This window comes from Alligator mississippiensis, chromosome 4 (genome assembly GCF_030867095.1).
Source record: "Alligator mississippiensis isolate rAllMis1 chromosome 4, rAllMis1, whole genome shotgun sequence".
In the NCBI taxonomy this organism is placed as follows: domain Eukaryota; kingdom Metazoa; phylum Chordata; order Crocodylia; family Alligatoridae; genus Alligator; species Alligator mississippiensis.
The window spans coordinates 57,919,214-57,934,522 of record NC_081827.1 but is presented as its reverse complement, the minus strand read 5'-3'; the positions used below and the strand labels follow the sequence as shown (position 1 = coordinate 57,934,522).

The 15,309-nt window shown below is 41.2% G+C and overlaps 1 protein-coding gene across 3 annotated transcripts in view; it reads left to right on the top strand.

Moving 5' to 3' along the window:
- GXYLT1 (glucoside xylosyltransferase 1) overlaps positions 1–15,309 on the top strand; it is a 53,174-nt gene that overhangs the window by 16,339 nt on the left and 21,526 nt on the right. For all 3 annotated transcript variants that reach the window (XM_059726015.1, XM_059726016.1, XM_059726017.1), the window contains 3 exons: positions 8,102–8,276; positions 10,960–11,085; positions 11,566–11,817. In XM_059726015.1, coding sequence (XP_059581998.1) covers positions 8,102–8,276; positions 10,960–11,085; positions 11,566–11,817 — 553 coding nt within the window. The remainder of the gene's footprint in view (positions 1–8,101; positions 8,277–10,959; positions 11,086–11,565; positions 11,818–15,309) is intronic.

The window sequence follows — 15,309 nt, the reverse complement described above, 5'->3', positions numbered from 1 at the left end:
CATAAAATAATATGAACTTGTGGCAAGGTTACTGTTTATGATATGAATAACACCTTAATCCTGGCATAAGGAGGGGCACACTGGGTCAGAGGAGGGGCACACTGAAGTGCTCTGGGTTAGAATACAAAGAAGTCGAGGGGAAAGGGACTTAATGGTGGGGGTCTACTACAGACCACCCAACCAAGGGGAAGAGCTAGACCGGGAATTCTTAAGTCAGCTCACAGAGGCAGTTAGGTCAAAGGACATGGTCATCATGGGTGACTTGAACTTTCCAGACATCTGCTGAGAAGATGTTCCTAGCCAAGATACAGGACCTCCATCTAACCCAGGAGGTGCACAGCCCCACCAGGGGAAATGCCTTGTTGGATCTGGTGCTGGCCACAGGCGATGACCTGGTGAGGGGTCTGCGGGTGCTTGACCACCTGGGCGACAGTGATCATTGCCTGCTGGAATTCACTATCCAGCGCAGGGTGGCAAAGGCCTGCAGCAAGGCAGCAGCCCTGGACTTCAGGAGGGCGGATTTCAATGAGGTAAGGAGAATAGTGAGGGAGGCACTGAGGTCCCGGAGGGGAGGGGAGTCGGGTGTCCAAGAAGAGTGGTCGTTCCTTAAGGAGACGATCCTCCAAGATCAAAGGGAGGTAATCCCAACGTGGATTAAAGGGGTCAAGAGGGCGCAAAAGCCCCCATAGCTCACCAAAAGCATATGGAAATGTCTCCTAGCTAGAAGGGAGGCACTATACCTCGGTTGCTCGGGGCTGTAGGGGGACAGTCAGGAAGGCCAAGGTGGAGATGGAATTGGGACTAGCTACCTGGATCAAGGACAACAAGAAGTCCTTTTTTAAATATGTAGAGGGTAAAAAGAAGAAACTGGGTAACGTGGGGCCTCTGCAAGACATGCTAGGAAATCTGGTCGTCGCACCAGATGACAAAGCTAACCTATTTAATGATTTCTTTGCCTCCATTTTTCTGAGCAGGGACCGGGTCACACCCCCACACTGGGACCCCCATAGGCCCCAGGGGAGGCGCACCCAGGCCTAGGGTCAATGAGGACCTAGTCAGGGAACTTCTGGAGGGACTGAACGTATTTAAATCAGCAGGTCCTGACTATCTCCACCCCAAAGTGCTGAGGGAATTGGCAGAGGTCATTGTGGGACCCCTGACACGGCTTTACGAGCACTCATGGTGCTCTGGCGTGGTGCCAGAGGACTGGAAAAGGGGGAATGTGGTTCCCATTTTCAAAAAAGGGAGGAAGGAGGACTTGGGAAACTATAGGCTGGTTAGTCTTACCTCGATTCTGGGTAAGCTTTTTGAGGGAATTATCCTGGCGCATGTCCATGAGAGGCCGGCAGGGGAGATCATGCTTAGGGGCAACCAACACGGGTTCATTAGAGGCAGGTCCTGTCAGACCAACCTGGCGGCCTTCTATGACCAGGTCACATCCTTAGACACAGGTGTAGCAGTGGACATAGTCTTTCTGGACTTTAGGAAGACCTTCAACACTGTCTGTCACCCCATTCTCATTAAAAAACTAGGAGACTGTGGCGTTGACACCTACACAGTCAAATGGGTCACTAGTTGGCTGAAGGGCTGCACCCAGAGAGTGGTGGTGGATGGGTTTTATTTGACCTGGAGGGATGTGGGCAGTGGGGTTCCCCAGGGCTCAGTCTTTGGGCCTGTACTGTTCAACATCTTCATCAGTGACTTGGACGGGGGTGTAAAAAGCACCCTGTTCAAATTCGCAGATGACACTAAGATGTGGGGAGAAGTGGGCATGCTAGAAGGGAGGAACAGGCTGCAATCGACCTAAACAGGTTAGAGAGGTGGGCGGATGAGAACAGGATGAGTTTCAACACTGACAAGTGCAAAGTACTGCACCTAGGGAGGAAGAACCAGCAGCATACCTACAGGCTGGGGAACTTCCTTCTCGTCAGTGCAGAGCCGGATAAGAATCTTGGAGTCATTGATTCCAAGATGAGCATGGGCTGACAGTGTAGGGATGTGGTCAGGAAGGCCAGCCATACCTTGTCATGCATCCACAGATGCATCTGAAGCAGGTCCAAGGAGGTGATCCTCCTTCTCTATGCGACACTGGTCAGGCTGCAGTTGGAGTACTGCGTCCAGTTCTGGGCACTGCACTTCAGGAGGGATGTGGACAACATGGAGAGGGTCCACCCACATGATCAGGAGTCAGCAGGGCAGGCCTTATGAGGAGAGGCTAAGGGACCTGAACCTGTTCAGCCTCCACAAGAGAAGGCTGAGGGGGGATCTAGTGGCTGTTTACAAACTAGTCAGGGGGGACCAGCAAGCGTTGGGAGAGTCCCTGCTCCCCCGAGCACTACCAGGAGTGACTAGAAATAACAGTCACAAGCTGGCAGAGGGTAGATTTAGACTAGACATCAGGAGGCCGCTACTTCACTGTCAGGGTGGCTAGGATCTGGAACCAACTTCCAAGAGAAGTGGTGCTGGCTCCTACCCTGGGGGTCTTTAAGAGGAGGCTGGATAAACACCTTCCCAGGGTCGTTTGACCCCAGTACTCTTTCCTGCCGTGGCAGAGGGTCGGACTTGATGGTCTGCTCAGGTCCCTTCTGACCCTACAAACTATGAAACTATAAATGTAAAGTTTCATTTATAGAGGGGGCATAAGTCTATCTCAGCCATGCAGGTAGTCTAATAAAAGATAGCACCTACGAAATCCTTGCCCCTGGCATATGTCCTAACATCATGTCTACAACATCACTCCAACACTGCATAATATTATGTTTTTTATATTTAATTCTTTGTGTGTTGACAGCTAAAATTAAAATCTCGATCAGTAGTTTCAGAAATGTATTAAACTTAACAGTTTACATTTTCATTTAAAAAATTTAATGCTTTTAGATAGTCATGAAAATCTTGTGTCTGAGAGTTTAGTTCCCATAATCACTATTTATTTGTATTGCCCTAGATCAGGGGTGCTCAACCCCTGGGCTGTAAGCCAGATTCATCTCTTGGTGCCCTGTCATCTGGCCTGCAGGGCAGTGGGGAGCCCCACAGACTATGGTCCTGTGCTAGATTGGACCACATGGGTTGGTGTGGGGCCTGATTCTGGTGTGCAGGGACAAAAGGTTAAAAGCCACTGTCCTGATTGGTTAGAAGGCCTAGTCCTATGTCCGGACTTGTCTGGACATTATACATGCACACACTTTAACCGTCATACAGTTACATGTCCATGTATTCCTCGTATGCTGTTCAAGACTCGTGTTGCTGATGGCTGGAATGGCAAGGCATCAGGTCAGGCTTGGAGGTGATGGGTATTGAAGGATCTCAGCTCACAGGAAGCTGTTTTCCTTACCCTGGTGAAATAGCTGAAACCATAGATACTGCTACTAGTATGTTATTTGCTCCAGAAGGATATATTCTTGAGGGGCAAAAGCAAGTGTGGTGTGTACCTCCACATTGAGGAAAGTGGGGGGTGGGTGTGCATTTGGCACATGGTGAGGTAGAGTGGCAAGGCCATTATTTGGTGATTCAGCACGGACTGCTGTACTTTTGGCTTGACCTGGATATTCCTACTGATAAGCCCTGCGTCTCTTTCAATATGGTCAAGGCCTACCTAATCCCACTTGCACTCTTGTTGCTGAGCTTGTGCGCCACCTTCCTTGTCTTGGGCTTTGCTGGTGGTATTCTGTCCTGGTTCTGAAGTATCTTGTTCGGGGTCTCCTGTACGCTTGCCTGTCTTCAGGGTGTGATTAAGTCGAGGATTTCTTTATGGCTCTGGTCAGCACAGTGATGGGTGGCTACAAGGATTTTTGACTAACTCATCTTGTGGTTGAATAGTGCAAAAAGTACAAGGGGATCTTGAAGAAGATCCTGGTCTCTGGAAAAGTCAAGTGTAAAAAGGTCTAATTTTTGGCTTTATGCCAGATGTTCCAGTAGCCAGTAGGGCAGTCAATTGTGATATCCCACAAAGTAGTCTTGGATATCATTTGGTGAACCAAAGAACTAAATTAGGAGGTGCTATGTACAGACAACCGTTTGAAATTGGTAGAGATATAACTGGTTAATTCAGGGGTAAATTTGCTACTGATGATTTGGAGATATGGTTTCAGAGTGTGCATTTTCGTGTGATTTTTTTTTTTTTTTGACCAGGTATTAGACCAAGTTTTATGGGTTACGCACTTGATTATTCTCATGTTTGTTTAGTTATATGGTAGAGTAGTTTACCCAACTATTTAATTAATACACAGTTAAAGTTGTGCAGTACCGCTGCCATTTTAGAGTTGTCTTGATATTTTCATAGTTGTTAGGGGCTGGAAGGGACCTTACAGATAATTGGGTCCCACCCACCTGCACTTGGGCAGGAAAGACTGTTGGGATCAGCTGACCCCAGCAAAATGGGCATCAGGATGTTTTTTGAAGATTGCCAGGGTGGGTGACTATACCACCTCTGGAGAGAACCTGTTCCAAACACTCAGTACTTGACCTGTAAAGAAGTTTTTCCTTATGTCTAGCTTGATTTTGATTATGCCATGTTTATGGAAAATTCTAGATTGTACATGATTAAAAAAACTTAACATCTGTAGTTTTGTAGGTTATATCCTTATTGCATGATGGCCTTGTGATAGTGCATGCTCCTGTACCTTGAAACTTGATTATTGTTATCCAATTTTCACTAGATTTGTGGTGAGGCTAATTTGGTTCTTGGAGCATCTTCAAAATACAGTGGTACTATTTTGGATCTGAGCTCTTGTAATCATATTCAGTCTGCTTTGCATTTATATTGGTTGCTCTTGTTGTTATATGTGATTTTTTTTCTTTTTTTTTTGCTTTAGCAGTGGTTGGTGTTTCAGAGTTCTGCTATTGTAGGGAGGAAGAAAATAAAGTACTTTAATAAGACCTTGAAGGACTATTCACTTACTCTTTTCGGAGGTGTTTTTAAGTTGTTGTGGCTTTGTTTTTACAATTTGTAACTTTAAATCTTGTGTTGAGCTTAGGTGTTCTGCAAATCAATTTTTGTTGACTTGGTAGTCACTGTGACAGGTTTTGTGGGAATGGGTGCTCTTTTAAATAAGTGTTTGCGTGCGTGCATGGAGATGCAGGGCTGAAAAGGTGTCACTCCTTTAGCAGCTATGAATTAGCAGTAACTTTGGCTGAGCATCCAAAAGTTACTGACAGCAGCTATGAAACCAGTAACACAGGACTTCACCCCTCTTGTTTGCTGTCCCAGAGAGAAGGGGCAGCCAGTTTTCAGCCCAGCCTCTCCCTTAAAAAGCCAGTTCTATGCCATGATTCTGGAAAAAAATCTTTTTTTTTTTCCTACATTTTGTCTTCCAAAAAACAGTGTGTGTAGTATCTTATTTGGGGACTTGTGGCATGCAAGAAAATACAGTAATGTTTCTGTGTGATGCATCAATTTTTGTTTAAGATCTAGTTTAACATTTTTTTCCTTTATGAGTAACCTCCTATGCTTGGTTGTAAAAAGTGTTGTGACATTTGATATATATTTTATGAAGACAGCAGGCTTGTCTGCGCAATATGCTACTTCACTGTAGCTATGGCGACGTAGTGTTGGGGGACATGAGCTGTGACTGCTGCTTACTGCACAGTAGCTTATTGCTGCTGCGCAGTAGGGTCAGAAATTATCTGTGTGCCACTGGGACTGTGCAGTACTAAAGGAAGTTCTAAATGACTGCGCATTAACAACTGCGCAATTGGGCGCATGTGTAAATGCACCCAGTTTCGTGCATAACTGTCATGTAGTTTGTGGTGTTAAGCTATATTTAGAGATCAGACGCACAAATGAAAAATGATGGCCATAAAATAGCATTTACTTTTAGTGGGTTTCTGAGGCTGGGGAATGTGGTTGAATGTTGCTTGATAAGCATCATTACTTTGGATAAGTTTCCTAATTGGTAAATGATCTTTCTCTCTCTCCTTGCAAGATTTTGTAATTTAATGTTTTCATCCATGTGTCATGAACATTGCATGACCATTTCAAGGTTAGAGTATCAGATTGAAGCAAAAATTGACCTATTTGAGAAATGCATCAAAACCTGTATTGCTGCTTAAAAATAAGTGATTCAGAAGAAAATGGATTTAAATTATATGCGTGAACAATTCTTGAACCTAAGCTAACATTTCTCATTTAATTTTAGCATATTCCAACAAATGATGAATGGGTCCTAAACTCATAAAATTTGTGACAATATGCATCAGAGAGATTCCCCACAAACAACATTTATATTTGCCTTAAAATTAGCACTAGATACCTAGAAATTAAGTATAGGTTGAAAAGAATTAACTAAACATGTTGAATGATATTTTTAGAGGAGAGAATTCCAAAATATTTTCTGTAGACTTAAAATACTCTTCAGAATGTGTGCTGATGATTTGGACAGTTAGGGTAGTTACGCTAAGCTGGTGATTTTGATTAAAATAATTGTGTAACAAAAGTAGATTGTTAAAGCTACTTTCCTGTATAAGTAAATAACCAATAGCTTGTCCAGCAGCACTCCCAATGATACATTTGGTCCAAGAAAAGATAACACAAAAAATCCTTGCCTCATACACTTTCTGGATCATAATGGCTCTAGCAGTACTCCAGCCCTACCACTTTCTCTTGTAAGTGCTTTCTGTAGGTGCAACATGCTAATGTTACCACAGTTAGGAAAGGATCGTGTGAGTACAGTTGAATGAGAAACGAATGTGGGGAGCCCAAATACAAATGGTTTACAAGCACCTAATAAAATAAGTAGCATCCAATTTACGGATCACATCTATGTCCTCAAATGGATAACAGTAGTTTCATGATATCCATGCACAGCAGACCAAAGTATAGTGAATCATGATGTGCTGTAGCAGAACTTATTCCCAACCACATTTCCATCTTGACATAGTTAAGGAGTCATGTGTTTTAATTATTATGGCCAATACATCTAGTTAAAGCTGTGCATTGATTGTACAGTCTATGGGTGGAGGAAAATAGCTGAAGTTGAGAAGGGTAACTGATGAATGAAATGTGGGTGGGTGGGTGGATAATATAAACCTTATTTCCTTTCTGTTTACATTGTATGTAGACTGGATAAGCAGAATAGCATATTGACTTGACGTAAACCAGATTTCTTATGTATTGTTTTCTTGGTTTACATAGATAATAAGAATATATCGATGTTATTTTATAATTTCTCTTCTCTAAATTTAATTTCCTTTACTTCAACAACTTTACTTGTAAACTTGGCCTCTGAGGTACACTTTCCCTATGCTTCTGCTTTTAAACATGTATATGTATCACTATTTAAGGTTTGAATGTGATAGGGGAGCATGGTGAATAGCAAGAATATAGACAGAAGGGAGCATGCACTTAAACAGAGCTGTGGTAGGTTATGGTGATAAGTGAGTGAAAGGTACCTGAGAAGAGTATGGTAGCATGTAGGGCCTGGGAGCTGTTTAGTGATGCAGGGAGACAGAGCAGGTAGAGCTGGGATGGGTCTGTGTTCTAAAACACTTAAGGAGCTGAGCTCTGGCTATCCTTGCTACTCAACCCCTATTTCCCTCTTCCTTAGTAGCTCTGCTCCCCTTGCATTCACCTCCACAGTCTGTCTAGTATGTCATTTCATGTTATGGAAAATTCCTTTATACATGCAGATGGACTTTTAATAAATAATATTTCTGTGGCATTGCCTAAAAAAGGTTGATAAGTTAGTAAGTGCCAGTCAGCTCTAGTCAACTGGTTTATTATAAACTTTTTTTTTCTCTTTCTCCGGAACGCTTAGCATATCTTACTAGAGTGTTCATTTAAAACAAAAGATTTAATGCACAAAATTTAAGGTTGTCCTGGAACCTTTAAAATGAGCATTTTTGTACCTTTTACCTGTGTTACTCTTCAATTTTAATATAACTCTTGATGGAATTATTTATGATGAAGATTGAAAGCGTTTCAATAAAAGTGGGTATTTCTTTCTGTGAGTGTTCTTAATATTTGACCTATATGCAATTGTGGGATTGCTCATCCTATTTTCATATGATTTTTTTTGTTTGTTTTTTTAATGAAATATCCTTGATCTAAATTAATGATATTATGCCCATCAAGGATTTAACTATTTTAAAAATATTTTTGCATTAGATACAATTTTATGAAAAATCAACCGGCAGAGAAAATGCACCTTGCAGTGGTTGCCTGTGGTGAAAGGCTGGAGGAGACTGTTACTATGTTGAGATCTGCCATTATTTTCAGTGTCAAACCTCTACAGTTCCATATTTTTGCAGAGGAACAACTACACAGCAGATTCAGAGTCACAGTAAGTACCTCAGCCGTGTATTAAGTCAGCTATAGCTTACTGAGGGGTACAGGTCACGTTGTTTTTGAGTGGGTGTTAGGTGTGTTTGTTAAATGTGGTAGCATGATGCAGAAGTCCTATATAGAGCTATTTGGGAATTTTTTCAGCATATCATTTTACTGATTCACCAGATCTGTGAAAAATGACTGATGATGTTTCCTGATGAAAATGTTATTGAAACAGTAGGTTACTCAGGTCCATCTGTGGTTAGGACAGTCATGTGGATGATCAGGGAACTTGGGCCTCATTTATCCTAGGTGAATGCCTTAGCTACTTGAACATAGAGTTGGTGGCCAATTATAGACAGTCAAAAAGCCTGAGGCTGAATTGATTCAGTCTTTGCAGGTTAGTCTAAACTGCACAGATTAAATTGAGACATAAGTGAACAGATATTTACCTTTTATTCAGGAAATACAGCCACATGCCTGCAGTGGATCAGGCCAGACCTGGGGGACTCTAGAGCATTGCTCTCTGGCACATAGCCAGCATGGGCTGTGTGTTCCTGTCCTCTTCCTGCTGCCCCTGAGGTCTCTGGGATTTGCAGTCCACAATCACAGCAGCAGAACTCTGCAGGGCTGCTCATCACTTCTTCTTTCTGCTTCTGGGTGCCTCTTGGATTTATAGTCCACAGTCACAACCAGCAGTGAGTTTAAGCCGGGGAAGGGGGAATCCCCCTTCCTGGCTCCAGACCCCGGCAAGGTTTGCCTGGGGGGGCAGTCCTCCCCCCCTGCAGACTGGGTTGCAGCCCCAGCTGGGCTTGCCCGCCTCCCCCCCACCTTTGTCAGCCAGCCCTCACTGCTTCACCTAGGGAGCAGAGGGGCAGGACCAGCCCTGCTGTCTGGAGCACACAGCACAGCCCAGAGCTCCAAAGCATGCTGGGATGCTGAGGGTCTCTGATTTCATTTGAACCAGGAAGGAGTCTGGAACAGAAGTTTCGTAAACCAGTTTCACCCGAATCAGATAAGTCTGATACTACTTTCAGTCATGTTTATTTTAAACTATTTTGGCCATTTTGAATCTGATTTATGTGCACTGAGCTTCTGTTCTATTACAGGTTTAAACCAATTTCTGATCACTTAAATCAGTTTATGTGTAACTTCTATTCCTAGCTGGTTTGTCTCAGGCCCAGTAAATCCCATAATTGCATACCATATGCACCATTTCCCCAAAATCATCTCCCTAAAACTGGGATGCATGTTTGCACAGGGAAACTGTTTTTTCTGTGCGGAATGCAAACACCCCACTTTGATTCTTGCTGAACCAGGCAGCAGCAATGATATTTCTGTTCAGGAAGCTGAGGGAGTCAGTTGACTTAACGACTCATTGTTCTTCACTCCACAGGTATTAATGATAAACTTTCCTTTTTAATGGTCTTAATGTTCCAGTAATCCAACTAACCTTTCTTCAGTGATTTTGCTGTCTGCTAGTTGCTCCTGGACTCTCATTTTCTGTTTCACAGCTCTGAAGACACTTCAGCTCTTTTCTGAATCATAGATCAGTCTTCAGTAGCAGCTAGGGCTTCAACTTTTTGGTTACTCAGGAAAAGGAGGATGAGTGAGTTAAAAACTAGGCTCTGAACATGTTCTGTGCAGCCGCAACTCTGGAAAAATCGTTTCTTCTGCATTTTGCCTTGGGGGCATGTGGTATGCAAGAAGTAGGGTATTTGATTATTTGTACATATCTGGAACATCTGAGATGCATGGTACAGATTTTGAGAGATTGACTTCATAGTAGTTGGAATAATCACCAAGGACATCAGAGACTATTTTGGAGCACAGGATATTGAGAATGAGTGATTGAATTGGAATTCATCATAAATCTGCATTGGTGCAACTCCAAAACTCAGAACCTGAATGCTGCCACCACAAACCCTCACACCCCTTTGCTGCTACCAGATTTGGGAATTTTGATCACTGTTGGTGACTTAACTAGGTGGTAGGGGGAAAAAGAGGTGGCAGCATTCACCCCATGGGTTTTGGACCTGCATCAACGGCAATGCTGACAAGCCATTTGCACACTGCTGGATGCGGGTTGTTCAGCCCATGTGAAGTCATTCAGACTAGATTGGGCCTACAGGTCCAAATGTCTGACAGCTGTGAATTAGATTATGCCTCCTTTTGGCAAACTCCAGCTGTCAAGTAGAAAGTTCTGGCCAGATGAACATACTGAGGCAGTAATTGAGTCATTGGCGCACAACTGGAAGGCTGGATTATTTTTGCAATTTGATACTTTACACTGATGGTAAAATTACATAAAATTGTTCAGGAGTAGAACAATGTGACTAAATCCATGTACTAATTTCCTTTAGTAAATTTTCTACTAGATGAGCACTTTGTATAGTGTTTGTATTGTCTCCTTTTATATCCTATTGTTGACTTGCTCTTGCTTTGAAGGCCTTTGAGGATTGCTTTTTTTTTTTTTTTTTGTTCAACATCGGAATACTTGAACAATACCCTTAAATGATTTTGTAGAACTGAAACAACCCGAGTTTGGAGGAGAGAAGAGGTGAAATTGGTACAGATTTTTGCATATCTTCCATTTAATTTACAAGTCTAAATGGTTGGTTCTTTCTATGCTCTTTCTGATGGTTTTTATGCTTTCCATTAAAAATAAGTTTAAACAGTACCTTATATTTTGTTCTTAGCTTGATGGCTTCTCATATCAAGGAAAACATAATTATACCTTGTATCCAATAACATTTCCTACTGAGAGTGCAGCAGAATGGAAGAAACTGTTTAAGCCCTGTGCTTCGCAACGGTTGTTCTTGCCAGTAAGTTGGTTTATTTCACAGTAGTGTACAATACATATTGTTTATATATGAATTCATTAAGATTTATGTTCTTAATTTACCTAATCTTTGACAAATTTTGTGGAAAACTGCTTCTAAACAATATCTGTGTAACATTTTACAAAATGCTCTGAATGGAACTGTTTTGTTTTTTTTATTTAGCAGCATTAAAAACAAAATTTCCTTTCCTCATTTCCCCAGTCACTGTGTCTTAAATGTTGTATGTCAGGTTTCTGATTTTCTGTTTTCACTCCAGTAAATACTAGACAAAGTGAGTTATTAATAATAACATGATTTGTACACTCTGAATCTGAAGATAATTAATTTGCATACAGTGAAAATAAACTAGTACATATAAATTAGTTTATAGGAGTTGTGAGCAAGAGTGAATGTTGCCCAGCTTTTGTTGGAGGTGTTTAATGAGTCATCTCAAGTTTGATTTTAAACATCTTTCCCTCACAGTTGATCCTCAGAGATGTGGACTCACTACTGTATGTTGATACTGATATCCTGTTTTTGAGACCTGTTGATGATATTTGGTCATTTCTGAAAAAATTTAATTCCACACAAATTGCTGCAATGGCGCCAGAACACGAGGAGCCTCGTATCGGGTGGTATAATCGATTTGCTAGACATCCCTACTATGGAAAAACTGGAATAAATTCTGGAGTAATGTTAATGAACATGACACGTATCAGAAGAAAGTATTTCAAGGTACAGACTGCTTTGTTAGTATTTTTTCCTATTCAAATTATGAAAAAAGGTTTTAAATAAAGCATTATTTTTTCAAAAGTAAAGTTAATTTGTACCATGCATTCTCTCTGGGATCAGTCGCTGAGTCTACATGAGACTCTCTGACTGTTAGCTCGTTACTACTGTGCAGTAGCATCATGTGGCAGGAAGTGTGACATAATGCTACCGCGCAGTAGTAATGAGCTACTGCACAGTCAGTGCCACCTAAAAGCCATTTGGCGCCGCTACTGTGCAGGAACTCCAGTACATATACAAGTAAATGACTGTTCAGTAACAACTGCGCAGTCAGTGTCTCATGTAGATGCAGCCACTGTTACATAAGAAATAAGCTTTAGCTAAATCAGTAGCTACCTTGGTTCACATTTAGCTGTGGGGTTTTTGGGGGGGTTGTTTTTTTAACTGCATTCTTGAATTGGAGAAATGTTGAACTAGTAACAAGCCAGTCTTTTGCAGAAAGTTATAAACCAGCTGATAGATATTTAAGCTTATTTGCATTTCACAGTATACTTGTCTGAGAAAATTGCACACCATGTCCCTTTTTTGTAGTATATTGGAAAATTAACAATCAAACCTTAAATGTTGTAGAAAGTGTGTATAGAAGTATGACCAGGAGGTGGTGCTACGAGATTAAGTACGAAGACACAGTGATACACGCTACACCATTTCTTTATTTTGATTCTTACTTTCAAAAGCTCATTCACTTGAATTAATGTTCAGTAAGATTGTATTTCAGCAACATATAAATCATTTTATTAACTTAGGTTTCTTGATTTAATTTTCTTACAGTACCAAATTATACCACTATTGAAATATTTTCTTGCTAAAAGAAAATAATTAACAGCTGAAAGTATGCGTAAGAGTTTCAAATCTGTGATGCTACATGTGTCAAAGACTCTTACAATATGGGTAAAGTGGAAGAGAGTTCACTTTCACTGAAGATAGGGTTTGTAATCAGCTTGAATCTTAATTTCTGGTGGATGCTTTTTATGTCTGTTCTTGTCCAAGAATTTAACTTTGTGAAAAAGGTCATTTTGCCTTACCTAAATTGTGGAAGTAGAGGTAATTCACTCTGTTTTTCAGATTTGCATCTTCATCCCCTCTTTAGGAGATTAAGTGTGGGATTGGAAATCAGTGGTCATCCTTTAAAATTCTGCCTCTGACTTGCAGTATAACTGTGTATCAGTTGCACAGTGTTTCTAGGTTTCTAAGTTATTCAGACTTTTTTCAAATTGAAAACAGTCATATGCAGGGATGATTCTCCTCCATCTCCATGAAGTTCTTTGAAATCTTCAGATTAGAAACTACTTATAAAGTGCTACAGTTGAAAGCATATTGGCCCAATATAGAGAGATTTCTGTGTTTTCTTGTATTTCATTATAATTTCATCCAAGGTTTTGTTTACTGCCATTTTCTCCTTCAACTATATCATCATCCATTTCTCCAGACCAAGTCACTGTTTCAGATTTTCCTAAGTTATTTTGTTTTGTTCTCAGTCTTCAGCAGTATTTGCCACATCTCCAAAATTCATCTCACTCACAAGATTCCTTAATATTCCAGGTTTAATTAGTCACTCTTCTCCAGTTTTCTGATTGCTATCGTAAGGAAGGGTGGGGGGGAAGTAAATGGCTGCCTTCAGGCCTGCTGGGGATAGGCTGCTTTAGGCTTGTCCTCAGGACCTACTTCTGAGCACTCAGACTGGTGAACATCTGGCTTTGGGCTGAATTATCAGACTCAGGTTGTTGTGGTGGGCTCTCCCCTGTATTTGCCTTTGAAAAGGAATAAATGAGCCCACTGTTTGCTTTATAACCAAATTGTATTCCGTTTAACTGCATAATTTGATGAAACTGACTAGTCATTTCAGGACTTCTTTTAGGTCCTGGTCACACATTCAATTTAAGGCATGACACAAACGAGTCACAAAGTTATTCCATATTATATGTGAAATAGTGCAGTAAACAAGCCATAACGTTATCACACATTAAATTGAATTGCATGTGTGGCTGGGTTTCTATTTAAGGTACAATTAACCTGTTCATTGTGTCTTAAATATAACGTGTTGGGGGTTTTAGAGATTAAAAGTAATCTCCAAAGTTGGGTAATCGGCCTTAGTAAGATGCAAAAACCCTAGACCAGAATGCTCTTGTAGTTGATGAGCATTGTTTATGTTAAGTTTTAGTATATGCACACTTCAGGTCTGTGCATAGTCTTTTTTTCAGTCTCATAGCTCTGTATTTAAACAGAAAAAACTGTACCATAATCTACTGCACCACTGTCTTTCCAGGAAAAAATTCAAGCTTCCTGTTACCACTGCCATTTGGATTAAATGAAAATTGGTCAAGCTTATTTTTGGACTCGTATACCTGCTCCTTTTTAAGCTGTTTTGTTCTGTTTTGCTGCTCTCTCCTGACAGCTATCACATGATTGTTTGAGCTAGTTCAATAACATTCTTAACTCAGAAGTACCAAGCCTAAATTTAAACCTTGGAATATCAGTACTTGGTGGACTACATGACTGAAGTAAATGGGTTTTTTTTGTTTGTTTCCTTCTTTCAGTCTAATAGATCTAACTTAGAAGATCTTGATATTTATCTGACATTTCTTTAATTGCATTCTGCAAAGCCTAACACTATATCCCTGAATTACAACTTCCATCTTCAAATTGAAAGTGACCACAGATTCATGTATTTTTAAAAGCAGAAGGAATAATTATAGTAAACTAATCTGACCTCTTGTGCAACATAGTCCATGACTTTTCCAAATTAATTCCTGTTTCAAGTCAGGACATTCATGAGACCTTGCCCAGAGATCACCCATGTTCAAGAAAGATGAACTGAGAGTGGATGCAGAGGAGGGCTACTAGGATAGTCAGGGTAATAGAGAGCCGTTCATATGAAAGTAGATTAAAAGATCTTGTCTTTTAGGGTAGCAAAATAAAGGTTGGAAGGGGACACAATTGCTGTCTACGAGTGCACTAAGGGGAGGGTAAAACACTAGAAAGGGAGAAGAACAATTACATTAATGGATATAAATGAACTACGTGGGGAAGAAATAGATGCAGGGCTCCTGAGGCAGCTCTCAGAGGCCATAAAAGCTAAAGAGGCAGTAGTCATGGGGGACCCAAACTACCCAGACATCTGCTGGGAGACACAGACGGCAAAGTCCCACTGCTCACGCAGGTTTCTAACCTGTGTACAGGACCTCCACCTGACACAGGAGGTACATGGTCCCACTAGGGGGAATGCCGTACTGGATCTGGTATTGGCAACAGGGGATGACATGGTAGGGGACCTACAGATTGGTAGCCATCTGGGGGACAGTGATCACCTAATAATAGAATTCACCATAAGACATCGAGTGGGTAAGGTAACTAGTAGGGTGAAAGTACTAGACTTTAGGAAAGCTGATTTAAATGAACTCAGGAGATTAGTCAAGGACTCACTGCAGAGTAGGAGTT